This window comes from Fukomys damarensis, unplaced genomic scaffold, assembly GCF_012274545.1.
Source record: "Fukomys damarensis isolate Sample0158 unplaced genomic scaffold, DMR_v1.0_HiC HiC_scaffold_21, whole genome shotgun sequence".
In the NCBI taxonomy this organism is placed as follows: Eukaryota; Metazoa; Chordata; class Mammalia; order Rodentia; family Bathyergidae; genus Fukomys; species Fukomys damarensis.
Window position 1 is genome coordinate 39,827,744 of NW_022900933.1, and position 21,812 is coordinate 39,849,555.

The window sequence follows — 21,812 nt, forward strand, 5'->3', positions numbered from 1 at the left end:
TATTTATGGCCAGGGATCAAACTCAGAACCTTGAGCTTGCCAGGCAGATGTTGTGCCACTGAGCAACATCCCCAGCTCTTAAAGTTGTTTTAAAGAGACAGAAGAATATATCCCAGGCCAGAATAAGACAGAACTGTCCCCATATTTGAAAAGAAGAGGTGATAGAAGGAAAAGGATCAGTAGTCTTTGTGTCACTCATTCTGCTACAGGTCAGGCTGAGCTACCAGCCTGGCCAGGGAGAGCCTCTGAGATCAGTGCCCCTTGGCAGGCTGGCTCCGGGAGGGTACCTGGGTGCTGTGCTGAGGCCCTGAGCACGCTGGCTGTGTGCCTGAGATGTCACGATGAAGGACAGGCCAGCTGGAGAGTGCACCTCTGCCTGCCCAGTGGGGACAACCTGCCTGGGCCGAGGAGCAGCCAAACACTGAGCAGATTGTACGCTGGACCAGGAGGGCACGACATGGCCCTCCACATGGCTGTACCCAGGCTGAGCTGTGCTGGGAGAGCTGTGTACTGTGGGGCTCAGGGCCCAGCCAGGTCTAGGTGTGGGTGCACAACTGTGACTGTTCGGCAGCCGTGTGTGCTGTGGGTGGTCACGTGCATGCAGTGCACACTTGTGTACACTTCCCATGTGGCTGCCGGAACTCCGGGTTGCCATGGGCCCCTCCCGACCCTCCAGTGGATGGGACCCTTTCTGTGACACGCCTGCCCCATGGGGTTGCTGCCACCCTGCTTTGTCCTGGGCCTGTGGGCAACTCCTACGTGAGACCCCACTAAAGACAGCATACATTTATGATCCTCGAAGGAACAGTGAAGCCGTCAGGAAACATCTGTAAGTTGAACCCTATTTCATTGCACCTTACCTTAAACTGTAGCCATTCTTTAGGTGGCTCAGCTGATATTTTAAAGTCTGTCTATATTTGTACACTTGTGTGACAGGCAGTACTGGATTGGTATTTTTTAGGTTTTTTTGGGTTTTTGAGACAGACTCTCCCTCTGTAGCCCTGGCTGGCCTCAAACTGGCAGTCCTTTTGTCTCAGTCTCCCGAGTGCTGGGATTACAGCGTGTACCACCACATCTGGCATCTGACATAGTTTTTACAGGGAATACTCTCTTTTCAGCTTCATGCCATCGTGTTAGGTTTGCATAGCTAGGACTGACTGTGCCCTCCTCCCCTTTGTGCACCGGCTGATGGTACGATTGGTCTCATGTTCTGGCTCCCACCATCACAGGGCCCCCGCCCCTCTCTCTCCAAGCCCCATGCACTGTCTGCCATGCGCTCTCTCAGCCTTGGCTCATGGAGAAAGCACAGAGCAGAGCCCAAGCTGTGCGTGTCCTGACTCAGGTCACATCAGTGCATGTGCACAGATCCCTGGTCCTCGGCCTGGCCCTGGTGTAGACAGCACAGGTTGCTGAAGTATAAGGTCACAGGCCAAGTGTATGGGAAGGGCTCTGATGTGGTCTCCGTGGACTTTCTTGGTTGTGGCCTGTCTGCCTCTGCCTGCTCTGCTGGCCTGGGCCAGGACCAGGACTGGTGCAGCGTCCCAGTCTGGTCTCCCACTGCCTGCTCCTGCCTGTCCTCCTGAGCAGGGCTGTCCGACGCACCTGATCATGACACAGCAGAACCAGGAGTCGGCAAGGCATCCCTCTGCTCCTTCCTGTCACTTAAGACCCAGCTCTCAGCATCAGTATTGGGTGGTGCTGGGTGTGTTTGTTGCCTGGGGAAACACTTGAAGCTGTCCCATCTCTGGGGGGGCAAGCCCATCCCCACTCCACTGCTGTAGGTGGGTCTTTGTGTGCTGCTGTTCAGGGCTCTCGCTTGGCTGTCCGGAGGCTGGCTGTGACTTCCGTTTATGAAGCAGAAGCCTTGCGCTTGTTACCAGAACTGAGTGACCACATGGGAGATAGCAGTGTATTTAGCAAGCTCCAAATGGCCATGTAATTTCTCTGAATGAATGATTTCAAAGTAAAAATGATCACTCAGGTGGTCTGGAAGCCTGCCTGTCTTGAGCAGGTACCTTTTCATAAGCCAGCATTTACTACGGCTGTGGATCTGATAACTGAGATGTGTCTGTCTGTGGTGTATGTGGTCCAGTTAATCCTCCGGCCAGCCTGGCAGACAGGTCGCAAGTGGATAGCAAGGCTCTACTCCTGTGCCTGAGACTTGGAGGGTAAGTCAGGGCCTGGCTGTTCTGACTCTGGGCTCTCAAGTGGGTTAGGGTTTGTTTTGTTATTTAGGAAGCACCTTCCTGGTGATGTTTTAGTTCTTTCTTAGGGGCTCATTTGATTAATCATCATTTCTTTCATTAGAAAGATCTTTAAAATTTTGTCATTTGAAGATTGCAGACTTGGAGAGGAAGGAGAGGATCCTGGTACTGTTTCTGCTACCCGGTGGAAGCTGTCTGAGGTAGCAGTTTTGGAGTTCTTTGATGTCTTGGGAAGGCTTAGATGGTAGCTGGTAGTTAAGGAAGGTCTGTGTGAGCTTGTCACACCCCACCCTGTCCCATGGAGAGCAGTTGTGCACCTGTCCAGGAGCTTCCTCCAGTACCTGGGATCTTGGGCCTGGTTGTTTTTCTGATCACGTGGATATGACAGCAAGGCAGCTGGACATTGTTCCTGTGCTTCCCCCATGGTCACACATCCCTTCCCCAGCCGGAGCCAGACATTAAGGAATAGGACATTGGAAAACAGCTGCATGTAGGGGGGAAATTAGAATGTGACTCTGCCTGGCCAAGAAAATTGTTAGCTCAGAAAAGACCAGCAAAACCTCAAGTTTATACTCCAGGCTGCTTCCCAGCATGAGAGCCTATGGTAACCCAATAGCAAAAACACCAGGTACCAAGGAGACCTGGCACGCTCTGGGGCAGGAAGGAATTGCTTTTTGGAAGGGCCTCTTTGTTGCACTGGGATGTCCAGAACTCAGCCACAGAGCCAACCTAGGCACACAGGGATCTGGGGGCCATAGCCATCCAGAGGGGAAGCCACAGAGACTGCCCGATAAAGACCAGGTAGTGGGGTTGGGGATTTAGCTCAGTGGTCCCGCTGCCTGCCTTGCAAGCACAAGGTCCCAAGTTCGATCCCTGGTACCAAAAAAACAAAACAGACCAGGTAGCAAATCTGCTGGGAAAGGGTTAAAACAGCAGTCTCAAGATGCCCAGTGGACTGAAGGAAGATTGGGAAGTATAATAGTTGAATTTTTTTTTTCTTTTTTTGAGACAGAGCCTCAATTCAGATGTAGTTCAGACTGCCCTGGAATTATGCAGCCCAGGCTGGTCTTTAACTTGCAGTGATCTTCCTGCCTCAGCCTGCCGAGTGCTAGGATTATAGGCATGCACCACCACAACTGGCTTACAGTAGTTGGTTTTTTTGGTTTTTTTTGGGGGGGTACCGGGGTTTGAACTCGGGTCATGCAGGTACTGGAACCACTGAGCTAAATCCCCAGCCCTGGCTTACAGTAGTTGAAACAGGACTTAAAGCTGGAATTGATCAGGCAAAAGATAGAATCCACAAGTTTACAAATAGGACAACTGAAAACAATCAGGACTGAGGAAGATGTAGAAATACATTTGGTGAGAGGTGGACCCAGCATGGGGACTGTGGGCTTGTTAGGTGGACACATTCATGTGGGAGTTGCAGGAGGCAGAGAGCAGTTGGGGAGTTACTGACAGAACTTCCCAAACACGACAAAAGGCACAATTAGAGGCATCCAAGTAAAGTGTACTCCGACCCACACCAAGCTTATTCTAATGAAGCTTTCCGGTGCCAGAGGAAGAGAAAGGCTTGAAAGCAAGGAGGGATATTACTTTTACTACAGGGGACTTCAGTAAAGCGATGGGCAGGTTTCTCAGCAGAAACATGAGGCTGGGAGGCCCAGCTGATGTATTCAAGGTGCTAAAAAGAAACACTTGTCTTAATTCTATCTACGTCCCTTCCACTTCCCCTTCCTTCCCTCCATCTCTTGGTCTCTTTCTCATTTCCTAACTCATTCCGTGAGGTCAGAATTACTTTTTAAAAAAAATTTATTGGTACATTTTAGGTATACAGTATAATGACATTCATCATTGGAGATTTGTACCTTTACATAATATATCTTGATTCTTATTTTTCCTCATATCCTGCGCTCCAACCCCTCCACCCTTCCCTTTTTATGAAGTCTTTGTTTCCATTTTTTCATTTTCTTATGTTAATTCCATTCCCCTCTTTCCTTTCCCATACCCATCCCACTTCCCCTTCCCCTTTGCGCCTTTTCTTCCTATTTCACATTATCTATTACACATTTTGATCCTTATTTACATTTTCACTTTCTCACACAAGAGAAACTATTTGGTATTTATACGCATGTCCTATTTATTTCACTTAAGAGTATGGCCTCAGTGTGCATCCATTTAGCTGTAAGTGCCTCTAATTTTTCATTCTTTATGGCTGAGTAGTACTCCATTTTATAAAAAAACACACTTTCTTTATTGATGGGCATTTAGGCTGTTTCCATGTTTTAGCTGTTACAAACTGTGCCACTATGAATGTGGGTGAGCATATATCACTGTGGTGTGATTCTTTTAATTCTTTTGGGAAGATGCCCAGCAGTAGGATAGCTGAGTCAAACGGGACTTCTAATCCTAGTTCTTTGAGGAATCCCCATACTGATTTCCACAGTGGTTGCACCAGTCTGCACTCCGACCAACAATGGAGAAGGGTTCCTTTCACCCCACAACCCCGCCAGCATTTGTTATTGGTTGATTTCTTGGTAGCAGCCATTCTTTTTGGGGTGAGGTGGAATCTCAGAGTTGTTTTCATCAGCATCTCTCAAGTGACCAGTGATGCTGAACATTTTTTCATATGATTATTTGCTGCTTCTACTCCTTTGTCTGAGAAATGTCTGTTCATTGCAGATGCCCATTTTTGGATTGGGTCTTTAAATTTGGGAGGTCTGATTTTTTTTTTTTAAGTTCTCTATGTATTCTAGATAGTAGTGAGGAACAGCTGGTGAAAATTTTTTCCTACATTGTGGGTTTTCTCTTCATGATGTTGGTGGTTTCTCTTGCTGTGCAGAAGCTTTTTAATAAGAAGACATCCCACTTGTTGGTTCTTTTGCACCAGTTCATATGCAGCTGAGGTTTTGTTCATGAAATCTTTTCCTCTGCCAATGTCTTCAGAAGTTCTACCTAACCTCTTTTCTAGTTGATTTAGTGTTTCTGTTTTAATATTTAGATTTTTAATCCATTTTGATTTTAGTCTAGTGCATGGTGAGAGATACAGGTCTAGTTTTAATCTTTGGCAAGTTGAAACGCTGTTTTTCCAGCACCATTTATTAAACAGGTATCTTTCCTCCAGTGTGGGTGTTTGGCTCCTTTGTCAAAGATGAGGTGGCTGAGTGTGTCTGGAGTTGTTTCTGCATCTTCTAATCAGTTCCACCGGGCCTCAGGTTTCTTTGCCAATACCATGCTGTTTTTAACACATTAGCTTTGTAGTATAGCTTCAAGTTGGGGATTGTGATTACCCCCTTCTTGTCTTTGTTGCCTAGAATTACTTTTGCTATTCTAGGTCTCTTCTGGTTCCAAATGAATTTTTGGATTGTTTTCTCAAGGTCTGTGAAGTATGCTTGTTGTCTCAGCATAGTTTATCTTGAGGAAGAACTGGTTTAGGTGAGTTTTAGAGAAGGAAAAAGACTTTCATCAACCTCTCTTCAGAGGGAAGAGGCATCGGGTTCTCTCCTACAGTTATGGGCAGAACCTTAAATCAATATAAATAATTTTCAGTGATCAACATCTGAATCCTCAAACTGTCCTGCAACAGCTGGCATAGTATCTGCTTCCATATTGTCATAGTCCTTAGGAATCTTGTGTCCGCACCCCAGCCATGTTACACTGGCTGCTCACAGACTGGGAAAGCATCCCTTTCAGTCTCTCCAGTGAGGCTTGCCCTTCTGCTGTTAGACGGGATAATCCTCCTTCATGGGTATAAGGTGTGGGGTTATTCCCCTGTCCTTGTTCCTGAGCTTCCACCTCATGTTCTTCTGCATCATAATCACCAGAGCCTTCACCCTGGGTGCAAGGCCTGGTGTCCACACATTGCAATGGACATCGCCTCCAGTGCTGCCATCACTCGGCACAAAGTTCAATTCAGTAATAGGTTCGATGTCATCATCATGGTCTTCCTCTTCTTCATCATCAAGAGAGTCTTTTATTTCTTCTCAAATTTAGCATTCACCATAGCATGCAGATGTCCTCATGGATAGGCATTTAGGTCCCTGGAAACAGCATGTAAACTAACAGTGAGAATCCTACTCTGGAACCATCTAACGGAGACAGGTGGCTCTTTGCAATGGAAAGGGTGCCAGTGCCAAGGCTTTTCCCACTCAGCACAGCCTCAGTGTCTGGCTGCTGGTGCCGGAGCCCCTTGGCTGTCCCAGCGGTGGTGGAAAACTGAGAAAGCTCATTGCAGCTGGGAGCATCGAAACACAGGTTTCGAAGGAGCTGGGCCACAGCAGTCACCGTTCACAGTGGCCCACCCTGAAGTCCCAGAAGTACTCTGATAACAAAGCCAGACAAAAACACCACAAGAAAACTCTCATGAACATGTGCCTTACAGACATTGATGCAAAAACCCTCAGCAAGATCCTGGTGACTGAATTAAGCGGCAGACTGACAGGCTTTCCATCTGACCAAGGTGGGACTCATTCCTGGAAGGCAGGGCTGGTTCAACATGCGAAAGTCGTTGTGGTTGCTGTGTTATCAGAAGAAAGGGGGAGAATCACAGCCCTATTCGTCTAGTGCAGGAAAAGCCTTTGATGAGTTCACTACCCTGTGAGGGTACCCAGAACCTCTACCTCAAAGAAAGAGAGTCTGTTGGGAAAGCTCACAGCAAGCACCGAATTCAGTGGGGAAAAGCTGGAAGTTTCTTCTGAGGTCGGGAACAGTGAAAGAAGCCGGCCTTTCTCTGTTCAGCCCAAGCTGGAAGTTCTAGCCTGAGAAACTAGGCAAGAAACAGAAATAAAAGCTGTCACCACTGGAAAAGGAGTAAGAGCATCTGTCTCTCTCTGCAGATAACATGATCTTATGTAGAGAAAACCTTAAATATTCTGTCCCGAAGCTTTGTTCCAACTGATACATCTGTATGGTAGCAAGCAGCACATGAAGAAAATTCAAAATTAAGTATCATTATTTCTAAACTCTTAAGTATGAACAGTCTGAAGTTAAGGAAACAATTTAGCTTAAAATTGCATAAAAAAGAATACACTTAGGAATTAACTAAAGAAGAAAAGCTCACACGAGAATGAGTGGACACAACGGTGTTCTTGGAGCAGCAGACTGCAAAGTGTTGAGGTGTCCATGTCACTCAGAGTGATCAGCCTGTTCGTACAGTTGCTTAAAACCTCAACAGTTGTTCACAGAAATAGGGGCACCCACCCTAAAATTCATACTGTGTGTCAGTGGGCAATAGATGCCAAATCTCCAGAGCAACCTTGAAAAAGAATAAATCCAGAAATGTCACATGATGAATTTAAAATTCAGTACAAATCAACGCTGTGTGAGCCTGGTGTAGACACTCGTGCAGACCAGGCAAGCGAAGGACAGACCCAGGGTTGTACCCTCAGGGTGTCCAGGGTCCAGTCGGGGTGGGCATCTGCACACGAAGTAAGGTGTGCCTACTCCATCTAACCCTGTGTAACATCTGAAGTGGGCTAGTGATGCAAGCACACGAAAACTTCAGGCAAAGGTATGATATGTTGGGGTTGGCAGTGATCTCTTAGATATAACATCATGGGCACAAGCACTAAGAAAAATTGAATCTCATGAAAATTTTAAAAATGCGTTCTTCAGAAGTCACTATCAATAGACTAAAAATAAACTGGCAGAATGGGAGAGAGATATTTACTCCGTTTATTCAAGAATCACATATGTGATAACGGATTTTTTTTTTTTTTTTTTTTTGACAGGGTCTTACAGTATAGCTCAGGCTGGCCTTGAACTCACTGTGTAGCCCAGGCTGGCCTGAATTGGCAGCAGTCCTCCTGCCTCAGCCTCCCAAGTACTAGGACCACACCGCACCCAGCTGTGATAATCGATTTATACCCAGAATACATAGGAAATAACAACAAACAGCTCAGAAATGGGCATAGGACTTCAGTAGGCACTTCTTTGTAGAACCAAGCTTGTGAAAAGCTGCTCTCCATTACTAATCATGAGGGAGATGCAAATCAGAACTGCAGTGAGTGACCCCTGACCCCCAGGATATCTGCTGCTAGGAGCACGAAACAGGAAACAGCCTGTGTTGCTGGGGTGTGGAAGATGGTAGCTTGCACACTGTTGTCAGGAACATAAAATGGTATAGTTGCTTTAAGAAATTGGTGATTCTCAAAAATTAAAAATAAAGCTGAGTGTGGTGGTGCACACTTGTGATCCCAGCTACTCAAGAGGCTTAGGCAGGAGGGTCGGAGTTCCTGGCCAGCCTGGGCAACTTGCTGAGACCCTGTCTCAAAAAGAATGAAAGGGGCTGGGGTGTGGCTCTGGTGAGGGCCCCAGTTTGCTCCCCAGTGCCACAGATAAGAGGAGATGAGAGCGGAATCTGTGGCCCAGGACCATGAAGACATGGAGTACTCATGTGAGCGCCATTGGGCTGGCAGTGAGGACATGGTCATACACTAAGAGATAGCACTGCGCCCTCCTGGCAAGAACCAGGGCCGTAGGAGAAAAGAGGGCTCCCTCCAACCCCCAAAAGGGCCAGGGATGTAGTTCAGTGGCACCGCGCCTGCCTCACAAGTGCAAGGTCGTGAGTTCGGTCCCCGATACAAAAAATAAGAGGCTCTGGGGCTGTTGTTTAATGGGTTGAAAGAGTTCCCATTTCCAAGAGGAGATGGATGGTGGTAATGGTTGTACAACATTGTGAGTACTGAAATGTACACTAAAAAACATCAGTGTAATAAGCTGAGATGTTTGGTGTGTGCCTGTAATCTCAGTACTTGGGAGGCTAAAACAGGAGGATCTCAAGTTCAAGCCCAGCTGGGCAACTTGGTGGCTCAGTGAAACCCTGTCTCAAAAAATAAAAAAGGGCTGGGGTTTCAGCTTCGTATGAAGGTCCCAGGTTCAGTCACCAGTACCACTTTTTTAAAAAGTTAATGTAATTTTGTATATATCTTTTTTTTTTGGTACCGGGAATTGAACTCAGGACCTTGCACATGCAAGGCAGGCACTGTGCCACTGAGCTACATCCCTGGCCCTTGTGTTCTATTTTAATGTAATTTAAAAATAAGGGCAGGAACCCTAGAAAGGGAAAGGTCTTTTACATATCTCATGTTCTTCCCAGCTGTGCGCGTTTCCAGCTAGGAATCTGTGGGCTTTACCAGTGATGCTTTCCTCTTCTTTCTGACTTGTTCTGTCCTTGTTTTCCATTGGGAAAGTGTATCAGCCTCTGGATTAATCCACTCTGTCTGTTTGCTCTTTAGGGGAAGACAGAGTCCATTACCGTGGTGAAGCTGCTGAGCTGCTTCGATGACCTGGTGGCAGCTGGCACGGCCTCTGGGAGGGTTGCAGTTTTCCAGCTCGTGTCCTCACTGCCAGGAAGGAACAAGCAGGTAGGCGCTCAGCAAATTCTTAGTGGATTTGTTGTTGTGTTTTTTGAGACAGGGTCTCACTATGAGCGCAGGCTGGCCTTAAACTCACTGTGTAGCCCAGGCTGGTCTTGAACTCACAGAGATCCTCCTGCTTCAGCCTCCCAAGTGTGGGGATAACTGGTGCTTGCCACCACACCCAGCTCTCATGGATTTAAAAATTAGAGACCCTCATGTGCCTAGCAAATGTATGCTTGGAAAATTGTAATTCTGTGCTGTTTCTAATCAGGAGTGCTTTTGTTCCCCCGTGGACCCTTGGCATAAAGCATGTGGGGCCCTGTGAGGCCTGGGGACACGCTGGGTGTCTTGTCTGTGGGTCCCAGGTGCGCAGATGGAGCCATTTCCCCACAGCCCGAGCCTCAGCGGGTCACACTTGCCCTGCCTTTGTTTTATTGGCTGCTCGTAGCTTCGGAGATTTGACATCACTGGAGTGCACAGAAATAGCATCACCGCGCTGGCCTGGAGCCCCAATGGGATGAAACTGTTCTCAGGAGACGACAGAGGGAAAATCGTGTACTCCTTTCTGGATCTGGACCAGGTAACAGTTATAGACTGCCGCAGGCCCTTCCCACTGACAGTGGGGCGATTATATTCCGATTGTGTTTGCAATTTGTAGTTGGGTTTTTGATCGAAGTTTCTGTTCATTGCATCTGTTATCTGCAACATTTTCTTTCCTGATTTTTTCCAAATCTTTGTAAGTTCCTGTTTCTTTGACTCAAGAGTTGGCCTGCTACAGCATTCACTTTATTTTTTTAAATTTCCTGATATATAAAAGTTGCACACCCTTCAGGGTTGCCATGTGACATCCTAATACATGTGCATGTTGTGAATATTCAAATCCACATAGATGTTTCTAGCACTTTTTCTTTTAGGTGCTGGGAATTGAGCCTAGGTCTTTTGCACTGAGCTGCTTCCCCACAACTCACTGAGTTGCTAATTGCCCAGGCTGGGCTTGAACTTGTGACCTTCCCACCTCAGCCTCCCAGAGTGCTGGGATTATGCTCCTGGGCTGTGTCTAGCACTTAACCCTTATGTGAAACACTTGATTTTCACTTTGCTATTCTTACTGCTAGTGCTTAGAAAAGAAGACACGGTTGTCATTCAAACCGTTTTCCAGTTCCCCAGTGGACAGAGGTTGGTGTCCCAGCAAATGGAGAACTCACAGTCACAACCCAGACCGCAATGATGAGAAGGGAACATGTCAGGGCAGGGGGCAGCCAAGGGTCAGGGCCTTTGTGCCAGGGTGGGCGCAGGTGCACATACCCGGCTCTACCCCGCCCCTGGGCTTTGCGATGTTTGTGTTTTTGTTCTTCTGGGCACCCACTGGGCAGACCCTACTGCTCCAGCCCTGTCTGGTCCTCTTGGCTTCCCCACAAGTGACTGACTAGCCCAACTTGCTGGGGCTGTGTGGAAGTCGCTAGCCCAGTTTGTACCTCAGTGACCGGCCTCCTGTGTGCTTGGAAAGACGGTGAGGAAGAGCTTTGGTTGTGTGGATCGTATCTATCAAGTCTGCCATGCTGGAAATTAAAAAGGAGGAATTTCAAAATATTAATTATAATTTGAAATAATAAATCCACTATATATTAGCAGAGATACCTTTTTTGTTTTGGTACCAGCGATCAAACTCAGGACCTTGTGCTTGTGAGTCAGCACGAGGTGGAAGCACTGAGCTAAATCCCCACCCCCAGAGATACCTTTTTAAAAAATGAAAATACCTATTTAAAAGCAACTGAGAAGAGTGGCATTACTTTATATTTTTACAGATTTCTCTGATGCCTGACTTAGCTAGTCATGGGGGCACATGCCTGCAGTCCCAGCACTCTGGGAGGCTGAGGCAGGAGGACCCAAGTTCAGGACCAGCCTGGGCAAATTAGTGAGACCCTGTCTCAAAATGAAGATTTTAAAAAGGGCTGGAAATATAGCTCAGGGTGAAGGCTCTGGGTTCAATCCCCAGTGCCAATAAAAAAAAAAAAAAAGGAAGGAAGGCAGGAAAAAACATTTGGCTTACTGGAAGACAGTGTTGCTGCATGTGCCGTGGTTAAAATCTGGCCTCACAAAGACATGCAGAGAATGTAGGAGGAGAATTGTGACAAAAGGGGTTTCCTGCGGGTGACAGTTAAAATGACACATGGTGGCTGCCATACAAGTTATTGTAGGGCCTGACGCCACAGGGGCGAGCTCTTCTGCCAGGCTGCTTCACACTTAGGACCTTTTACCCAGGTGCGATTTCTGTCCTCGTAATGTGTGGTGCTGTGCACCTTTTTGGTGTTGACACCAAATTACTCAAACTATTCAAACAAGTTGGAATAATTTGTTGTTGTTTTTTGTTTTGGGCTTCTTGAGACAAGGTCTCACTATGTATTCCCGGCTGCCCTTGTACTCCCAAGCTGGCTCAAACTCACGTTGATCCTCCTGCCTCTGCCTCCCATGAGCTGGAATTACAGGTGTGCACCCCCATGAATGGCGACACACTGTATTTACACATCACCACCCACTTTGTCCATTTGACAAGAAAGAGCGGCTGGTCGAGACCAGTCCTCACCTGGAGATAACAAATACTATCGCTTGTTTTCCTTGAAGTGATAGGCTCCCTTTTTCTTAAATATTTGCCAAATACCCAAGTTTGAATAATTATTATTTCAAGTCAGATTGGTGCTCTGTGAAGAAGCCAGCTGGCTCACCTCCCAACTCCAGTGAGGCTCGAGGCTTTTCCTGAAGAAAACCAGCCTGCCTCAATGCACAGAAGGGCTGCATGTGCACATCCTGGTGTATCACATCACACGCAGAAATCTCTCTCTTAAGGGTGGAGACTGAGATCATCGTTTCTTTGCTGAGAATTCTTCACTGAGGTCCGGTTTTACCACACCATGTGGTGGTGAAGGGCATGGTGCCTGCGGCAGCATCTGCTCCATTGGCACAAAGGACAGACAGAATTTTAGAGTGATCGTGAAAATAATTTTGGCTTGGAGAGGGCCTCGGATCTAGGCAGAGCAGGCATCAGGGGCCCTTTCCCCTCCTGTGAGAAACCCAGACTCCGAGCCTGCCCACCACTCTGTGGAGGAAGCAGCTGGCTGTGAGCCTCTGGAAGCTGAGGTCCTTGGTCCCTGGGGACACAGGCACTGCAGGACACTGGTGCACAGGAGGTCCCAGCAGACATGTGTTGCCCATTGCTGTGAAATGCACTTTGAGTTCATCATGAGCTGTGTTAAAAACGGAAAAGCTGCACCCCGAAGAGCTTCACAGGGAAGGGACACTTCCTTCCGCCTCCTCTGTGTGGGGATGAGCGCAGTGGAAGTTACATAACTACCAAGTTTTTAAAAAATTGTAGAACCGGGCTGGGGATTTAGCTCAGTGTTCCCACCACCTGCCTCACAAGCACAAGGTCCTGATTTTGATTCCCAGTACCAAAAAAAAAAAAAAAAAAAAAAAAAAAAAAAAAAATTTTTACCCACACAAAAAAAAAAAAAAAAAAAAAAAAAAAAAATCATAGAACCACACACCCAAAAGTGATGAACTTTACTGTATATAAATTTTGCCCATAAATCTGCCCAGTCTCCCCTTGCCACTCAAATATTACAGCCCTTTTTTTGTATTGAGCATTGAAGCCAAGGCCTTCTCTGAATACATCTCCAGTCCTTTTTTCTTTTTTCTTTTGAGATAGAATCTCACTAAGTTGCTAGGTTGCCCGAGCTGGGCTCAAACTTGTAATCCTCCTGCCTCAGCCTCCCAGAGTTCTGGGATTGCAGGCTTCTAATACCATGCCTGCAGTAATATTTCTTAGTCAACAAAACTACTTCAGGAGAAGAGTGATTCACAGAAGCCAGTGTTTGATGCCATGAAAAGTAGTTTGTGTCAGTAGTAAAATGCCTGCTAGAATATACTGTATGTGTGTGAGTTGTTTTGCATTAATACCGCCATATGTATTTTCTTTTTTGGTACTGAGGATCAAACTCAGGTCCTCGTGCTTGCATGGCAGGCAGCAAAACCACTGAGCTAAATCCCTGGACCCTGTCACCTTGTGTATTTAATGCCAGGATGACTTCTTCCTAACCTCTCCTGTCCTGGGCCCCTTTCAGCTAGCAAGATGATCATGTTCTCTGATGGCCTTGACTGCGTGTGGCTGGACAGCAGCAGGAGAGCTTATCACTGTCACCATAATCCATAGCAAGTCCCCTTTCACTGGATATTGAAATAGAATAACATGAGTAGCATGACATGTTTCTGTTTAGATCTTATGGATTCCTCTTTGAACTCTTTCTTTACTGGGATCATTTTAAGGAAAATGGCTCACACTGTTGACTGACCCTATGAAACCCATAGTGTGGTGGGGACCCCAACGTCCCCGCCTGGGCTGACCTGAGCCCCACACAGGACAGCAATTGTCTCACAGGCAGCCTCCGTCTTCATAGGGGCTCTGCAGCTCACTGCTGGTGCTGGAGGAGCCGGCGTCTATCGTGCAGCTGGATTACAGCCAGAAGGTGCTTCTTGTGTCCACCCTGCAGAGGAGTCTGCTCTTCTACACTGAGGAGAAGTCTGTGCAGCAGATCGGGACGCAAGCGAGGAAGAGGTGAGCTGCGTTTTCAACTCACTCCGGCCAGGCCATGGGACCGAGCAGCTGCTAGGGGCCCCTCTTTGCTTGTGCAAGAAGCCACAGGGACCCACGGCTGCAGTGCTCCTCTTGGTGCCCAGGCCCATGTCCCCTCCCAGGTGGAGCCCTCCACAATGCCCAGGAAACAGCCTGTGGCCTCTGCCACCAGCCTGCGGGGGATGGTAGGGAAGGGAGGCAGAGAGAAGGGAGCAGGAGTGGGATGAGTGGGGAGCAGAGGGTGGCACAGGGGCGGTTGTGGCTGGTGGGGGCTGAGGCCTCCCATCCATGTCCTCCCTGCTTGGCCTTATTGATGGAGCAGGTGGTGCCGGGCCAAGCACGGGGAGCACAGGGAGAGGGGCAATGTGGTGAAGCCTCAGGCTGGTGGTGCTAGGAGCAGGAGGGGGTGAGCTCACCAGTGAGGGAGTCCCTGCTGTCCCCATGTGATATGTTGGGCAGCAGCACAGGGCTTTATTCTCCCTTCTGCACAAGTCCCTTGACCCTTAGAGAGGCCACCTCCCCCACTCTGTGGCCTGTGGTGCCTCACTGGGTCCTCGGCGGTCTGTGACCACAGTCTCCGGCAGAATCCCTGCAGAGCAGGTTCGGGGCAGGTCAGCTCCCTGGGTCCCACCGCCTGGAGCCAGGTCCTGGCCCGCCTGGCACTGCCTTGCCTTGCGGTGCCTGCTGGGTGGCAGCGTGGGTGAGAGCAGAGCCAGGCCACACTCAGCATTGCCCCTCAGACCTGGTATCCTGGGAGGCTTGGGGACCTCTCCTGGGCATGGCAAGGTCAGGCCTTCCGCAGCCGAAGTGTCCAGTGTGCCAGGCCCTGTTGCAGTTACGTAAGGCGAACAAACCTAGACAGAGGTGACCAGAGTTTAAGAGGTCTTATAAATAGAAATTTTAAAAGTAGGTCACCAAGCCAGGCATTGTGGCATTCACTTAGAATCTCAGCACTCTGGGAGGCTGAGGCAGGAAGAACACAAGTTCCAGCCCAGCCTGGACAACTTGGCAAGACCCTGTCTTAGAGTAAAAAATGGCTGGGAATGTAGCTCAGTGGGTTCAGTTCCCAGTGCTAGGGGGGAAAAAAAAAATCACTGAACAGAAATTGGCCTGACTAGAAAGGCAAGAGGGAACCGTTCTGAGCTGCCTCGGGATCCCTTTGGGCCTCTGTGTAGACTCCTTTCCTGGTTGAGCCCACCAGAGTCCGTTGTCAGTTCCCAAAGCTTCAGAATCACACCCTTCTGGGGCTGGACGGGCTGGCATAGGGAGGCTGAGGCAGGAGAATTGCAAATTGAAGTCCAGTCTGGTCAACTTGGTGAGGACCACCCCCTCCAAATAAATTCTAGAAGGGGCTGGGGGTGCAGTTTGGCGTTAGAGCGCTGCTGAGTTCAGTCCTTTGTACTGATAGACATCTGTAGGATGGTCTGCTGGTCTTTGCTCCACAGCTGAACTCCATACGTGGTACCCTCCTTGGACACTATCTATAGGGATTTAGTTACTGAGGGCTCCCAGCCTAGTGAGATCACCATAGGCGGAGAAGGAAGGGGGACCAGTTACCCAGATTCTTGTTACTAGCAGGGTTGGCAGCTGCATCACTGTAAATCAGCCCATGCCTGGTTTTTTCTTTCTTTTTTCTCCTCATTGTAGTACTGGAAAATTTGGTGCTTGTTTTATACCAGGACTGTGCAAACAGAGCGACCTTACTGTGTATGCGGCCCGGCCTGGGCTGCGACTGTGGAAGGCTGACGCGCAGGGCACAGTGCAGGCCACCTTCATCCTGAAGGATGTCTTTGCTGGTGGGGTCACGCCCTTCGAGCTGTACCCACGTGTGGAGCCCGCAGACAAGGGAGGCTGCAGCTCCCCCGAGAAGCACCTGGGGCTAGTGTCCTGCTTCTTCCGGGAAGGCTGGGTGCTGAGCTGGAACGAGTATAGCATCTACCTTCTGGACACTGTGAGCCAGGTGAGTGGTAGCCACGGCCGCAGGTGTTGGGTCTGCCCAGAGAGCGAGTCCCTGGGGGCCCTGCTCTGGTCCCTGACCCCAGTGCTGTGCCTGACCTTTGGGCTGTTCCATGGAATGGAACGAAGATTTAGTCATATTTGTGGATTTGAAAAAATAATTTGCTTTTTAAATTCATAATTGTACTTACCCTGCCGGGAAATGATGTATATGTTTCATGTGAAGTGCCAAGCTAAACTCTTTCCTTATAGGCTGTCTGGACCGTGTTCTTTCTTTTTCCTTTTCCCCCAGTGCTGGGAATGGAACCTGGGGCCTAGCGGTGCCCCCTAAGCACACGTTACCCCTGAGCAGCACCCCAGTGCCATGCCTCTTCTGATGCCAACAAAATGTGATACTCAGTGAAAACTCAGAGCAGGGCTGTCCCCAGCACAGGGCAGGGGTCTCTCTTACCCTTGTTCTTACCCAAATGAAGTCCTGTTATTCTGCCAGGTTTTTTTAAACTTAATGACCTGTTGGGGTAACTTTCTAGTATTATTAAACCATGGTAGGGCTAGGGATTTAGCTCAGTGGTGCCGCCGCCCACCTCAAAAGCACAAGGTCCTGAGTTCCATCCCCAGAACCCCCCAAAAAAACCATAATAGGAAACACTTTCTGTTTGTGTCAGGATGGTAAAAGATCACTGTTAGAGACAGTCAGGACATTAAAGAAAGTGGTACATTCATTCTCTTCTGGTCATAAGAGCAAAGCTTTGCCTGCCTCTCCCCGCCCCCCAGAAGTCACCCACATTCCCGAGGGGCCAGTCCTGTGAGCTCTACTGTGAGCCCGAGGGTGGCAGAGCCACACTGGAGGAAGCAAAGGGCTTTCTCGCCAGGCACTGTCAGCAGAAATGAAGTCATCTGCTCCCTGTCAAAGGCTCTTCATCATATCCATCAGCCCAGCCTGGTAATACTGGTTTGGTAAAAATCTGAGCCTTGAGCCTCTTGCTTTGCAGGCCTCGCCTGCCTGAGCTTGGTTTCCTGACCGATGAAGTGGGGTGGTGGTACTGGGGAAGGGGCCACCTCATAGCTCTTCGTTCACTTCATTGATGAGGGATATTTCAGAAAGCAGTTTTTATACCCTTTGCCAATTATGGGTAACTTCTCTTCTTTCCCTGGGCTCCTTTGGAGCTCATTAATTAGTGGTGTCAGGATAGTCTGTAATCTCATACAAGCCCTTGTCACCTGAGCTTTGCCCATAGGTATAATTAACCTCATTCCCAGCCAGGACTGGGAAACAGGATGGCCAGGGTCAGGTCTGTGCCTCCCGTCTTGCAAGCCAGGGTTCTGCTTCCAGCCATCTGCTGAGCTATCTGAAAATTAGCAGGGACACAGGCCTTTTGTCTTACGCAGGGAACCAGTCTGTTACTTGCACTGTTGGCTGAAAAGCACCAACGACCTGGGGAGGTGGCATCTGAGTAAAACTGGAAGTCCCCAGCAACAGGGACCAGAATGGAATCTGAGCAGAGAAAAAAAAAAGCATGTGCAGTTTTCAGCTGAGTGTCGTGGCACAGGCTTATAATCCCAGCACTCTGAGAAGCTGAAGCAGGAGGATGGCAAGTTTGAGCCCAGCAAGACCTTGTTTGGACTTAGCAAGACCTGTCTCAAAAAACAGGCTGATGGGCTGGGGATTTAGCTTAGTGGTGCCACCACCTGCCTCGCAAGTGCAAGGGTTCAGAGTTTGATCACCAGTACCAAAATAAATAAATTACAAAAAAAAAAAAAAATAGGCTGAGGATATGGCTCGTTGCAAAGACTGAGTTCCATTCACTGTACCACACATGCATATATATATTTGTGTGTGTGTGTGTGTGTGTGTGTGTGTGTGTGTGTGTCTGCGGTATATATACATACATATATATATGTATGTATCCAATCTTTAGAGCTCGGTGCAGTGGCACACACTTCTGATCCTAGCTACCCAGGAGGGTGAAACTGGCAAAATCACAAGTCACAATCCAGCCTGGGCAACTGAGATTTTGTCTTTAAATAAATAAAAAGGGCTGGGGATGTAGCTCAGTGAAAGAGCAATGTTGGCTTCAATTCCCAGTTCCTTAAAAACATTTTTTTTCAGAAAGTTGTCATAACAAAGTGGTAGCTGTCACTTGATTTGTTTGGGTTCTTACACGTACTTTTTTATGCTTTGAACTGTTACTATTACTGGTTTGAAGTTTTTATTTATTATCTGTTTTAACAGGCCACCATTGCTGGTTTAGAAGGATCGGGTGATATTGTGTCAGTTTCCTGCACAGAAAATGAAATCTTTTTCTTGAAGGGAGACAGGAACATCATCAGAATTTCGAGCAGGCCTGAAGGACTAGCACCTGTAGGTTCGTAATGAATGTAAAGTGTGCCATGCACCCAAAGAGAACGGCGCGCTGTGGTTTGTAGTTAGACTTATCATTACCGGCTCGGCTGTGGCAACTTAAATAAGCGAGTATGTTTGTTGGTAGTTCACACAGCCCCAGATTTGGGTGTGGGAGCCCTGACCCCATGTAAGCACCATGGGGCTTACAGGAGGGCCGCTGCCGTCTAGGACCCACCACAGCAATGACTGCTCCGAGGCTGCTGGCCCTGCTGAGCACCCAAAGTTTACATTTTGTACTCTTAGCTGAATGTGAACAAGTCCCTGTGGCTGGTGGCTGCCATCTCGGGCAGTGGGCTCTAACTGATTTTGCGGCCTCTGACAGGTTGCCCCGAGCAGTTCCTGCCCCTGGCTCATGACAAATGACCCTAGCAGGTTGGTGCCATGAGCCAGGCCCTGCGCCCAGCACCAGTGATACTGAGTGACGAGGATAGCTGGTGCGCTGGTGTCTGTGTTGAGGGGCTGGCCTGAGGCCTGGGTCCCTGCAGGGACTCATTCACCACTCGCAGTCTCGGGACAGGCGTGGGACCCCTGGTCTGCCACCCTGGCTCTGCTCTGAGCTTGTGCTGACGCTGACCTCCTGTATTTCCTCCATCTGGAGTTCGTGCCAGCAGGAAGTTACTTATCCTGCTTTGCAGTTCAGGAAACTTCGTTATGAGTGCACATGTGTTTTTCAAATGTCCTTTGAGTCAAACAGGTATATTCAAGGCATAGTGTAAGTATGACATATAGCTAAATAGTAAAGACTTTTTTAAGATTAAGAATTTGTGAGTTAGGGCCAGGGATTTAGCTTAGTGGCACCAAGCCTTGCTGACCTCACTCATGCAAGGTCCTGAGTTCGATCCCTGTACCAAAAAAAAAAGAATTTGTGATTTGAGATAAGAAATGCCATATACTTGGTTGCTTTCCCTCACTGCTGGTCAGGAGATGCCAGCAGGAGTGAGTTATTTTCCTGATTCCAGTACATGTGCTACTTCCTTTCACATACCCTGGGTGCCTATGGACACAGAGTTGCCCAATTCCTCAGCTGAAGGCTGGGCTCCCACTGCCAGCCAGTTCCCAGGGAGCAAAGTCTCATGGGCAGCAGTGCTTACCCAGCTCCTCTCACACAGCAAGAGATGGTCTGGAGGTGGTGCGGTGTCCCGAGCAAGTACACGCTCAGGGTCTGGAGAAGCCCCTGGGGACAGCCACCTTGGAGATGAGGCTCAGAGGCTCCTCCCTGGCCAGCTCAGCCACCAGTGAGCCCCGCAGCAGGAGCAGCTCGCTCACCTCTACCGACAGCGGCTCCAGCCTGCTCCCGTCCGCTCCCCTGGCTGCCCCAGAGTCCGGTAAGGGCAGCCAGCCCACCTCACAGAGATTCAGCACCATCAGTTCGGAGGACTTCGAGCAGGAGCTGGTTGTGAAGCCCATCAGGGTGAAGAGGAGGAAGAAGAAGAAGAGGACAGGTGCGTCTGTCCCTTGGGTGTGCCTGTCTACAGGTGCTGGAGAGGCAGTGATGGTCTCCGAAAAATGAATGTGCGCCCCCCCCGCCTCCCTGCAGAGTGTTCTGTAGACTAGCAGAAAACACACATGCACAGGCACAAGGCATCTCAAAGGTGCAAGTGACCCTAGAGCATGTGTCTACACCCCACGGGGGGGCTGGCTTTTGTTCTTCTCTGTGGGGACTGTGTGCCAGGCCAAAGATTCTGCAGGCTGAGGTGGGGTCATGGCCCAGGGGAGGTTGGTGCTGGTGGAGCTGGGACATTGCACATTAGCTCTGGCCCATCATCAGACCCAGGCTTGACATGGACCATTTCAAACTGTGTATGTTCGTGCCTATTGGGCTTCTGGCTGAAGGTCACTGCAGAATGTCGGGAACATGTGACCAGATCCCTTAGTACTTAATGGTCTTGTGAGATGGCCTGTGATCCAGTCAGACACCTCACTTTGCTCTCAGCCCCTTCCCGGGAATCTGTCGGCGAGCCCCTCAGCGTGTGACATTTCTGTCCTACAGAACATGCATCAGGGCTATTTTTACTTAAGAGGCTTATTCTTTCATTTAAAGTATTTTTTTCTTGAGCTAGAACTTTGTTCCCAGTTGTCTCTTACTGTTTCTGTGTTGGACTCTCCCTGTGTGTTCTTGTTTTGAATTAGAAGGAGGTGGCAGTGACGCCTGTCCTAGCTCCCTGGAACCAACTCCCTGCTCCGAGCTCCCTGGTGGTAGCCCGCAGTCCCTGAGCATAGACCAGCTGTCCGTGGTGTCAAGCACACTGGGCAGCAGCAGTGTGGACCAGCTGAGCACTGAGTCACCTGACCAGGAAAGCAGCCTTGGGGGCAGCGGGGTGAACGGTGTCTTGCTGGAAAATAATGATCCTGAAACATTTAGTGTCCTGGAGGTGCCTGAATCTGTCCCTGATGTACTAGATGAAGAAGATGATGTTGCCACTGAACTTCCACAGTGTCATCGTGCGTGTGAGCCGGAGCTGCTCCCTAGGGTGTTGACATTACCCTTGCTCCTGAGGGACAGTGTAGAAGACGGCCATGACCAAGGACGCGAAGAATATCCTGGTCCTGGGAATGTTGACCTCAGCCACAGACGGGTGCCCTGCCCAGGCCAGGCCAGCTCTGCCCAGACCCCCAAAGGGAACACAGAGGCTGAGAGCCCCCAGAGCCCTTCTCCAGAACCCCCGCTCCTGGACTTGCTCATGGCGACTCCCAACTCCAGCTGTGCCCCGAGGGCAGCATCATGGCTGCCGAGCATCGGAGCCAAAGAGGGAGGTGCCCAGCAGGCCAGCAAAGAGCAGGACGGCCCTGGCCACATCAGCACAGACCCCTGGCCTGCTGTCTCTAATGATGACACAGGGGACAAGGACACACCCATGTCCAAAGGTGACGGCAGCGGGGGGACACTGGTGGCTCCTCTGATGACCACCTCGGCGGCTGGTATCCAGGAGCCTTGGATCGAGCCACCTTCCCAGGAGCTGGCCCTGACGTCTAGTGATGAGGAGGACATCTATGCCCACGGGCTGCCGTCCTCATCCTCAGAGACGAGTGTGATGGAGCTCAGAGCCGGCTGCTCCCTGCAGGACCTGAGCCAGCCTGGGACAGACGACCCCACCCTGCTCAAGTCGGATCAGGTGAGTGGTGTGGACAGTCAACCAACATCAAAGGCTGCTGCTCACTGCCCTTTTCTTCTTTCTTTCTATGTTTTGGCAGTACTTGGCTGGACCGAGGGGTGCTTTATCATTGAGCTATATCCCCTGCAATTTTTTTTTTTTTTTTTTTTT

At 49.2% G+C, this 21,812-nt stretch overlaps 1 protein-coding gene and 1 pseudogene across 3 annotated transcripts in view; one reads left to right on the forward strand and one right to left on the reverse strand.

The window, feature by feature from the left end:
* Tecpr2 (tectonin beta-propeller repeat containing 2) overlaps positions 1 to 21,812 on the forward strand; it is a 69,609-nt gene that overhangs the window by 11,697 nt on the left and 36,100 nt on the right. For 2 of the 3 annotated variants that reach the window (XM_010607253.3, XM_010607252.1), the window contains 7 exons: positions 9,440 to 9,568; positions 10,011 to 10,142; positions 14,014 to 14,171; positions 15,837 to 16,149; positions 18,379 to 18,511; positions 19,659 to 19,991; positions 20,680 to 21,662. In XM_010607253.3, coding sequence (XP_010605555.1) covers positions 9,440 to 9,568; positions 10,011 to 10,142; positions 14,014 to 14,171; positions 15,837 to 16,149; positions 18,379 to 18,511; positions 19,659 to 19,991; positions 20,680 to 21,662 — 2,181 coding nt within the window. The remainder of the gene's footprint in view (positions 1 to 9,439; positions 9,569 to 10,010; positions 10,143 to 14,013; positions 14,172 to 15,836; positions 16,150 to 18,378; positions 18,512 to 19,658; positions 19,992 to 20,679; positions 21,663 to 21,812) is intronic. The other variant, XM_033766818.1, reaches the window with a different exon arrangement.
* Positions 5,750 to 6,640, reverse strand: LOC104850360 (annotated as a pseudogene).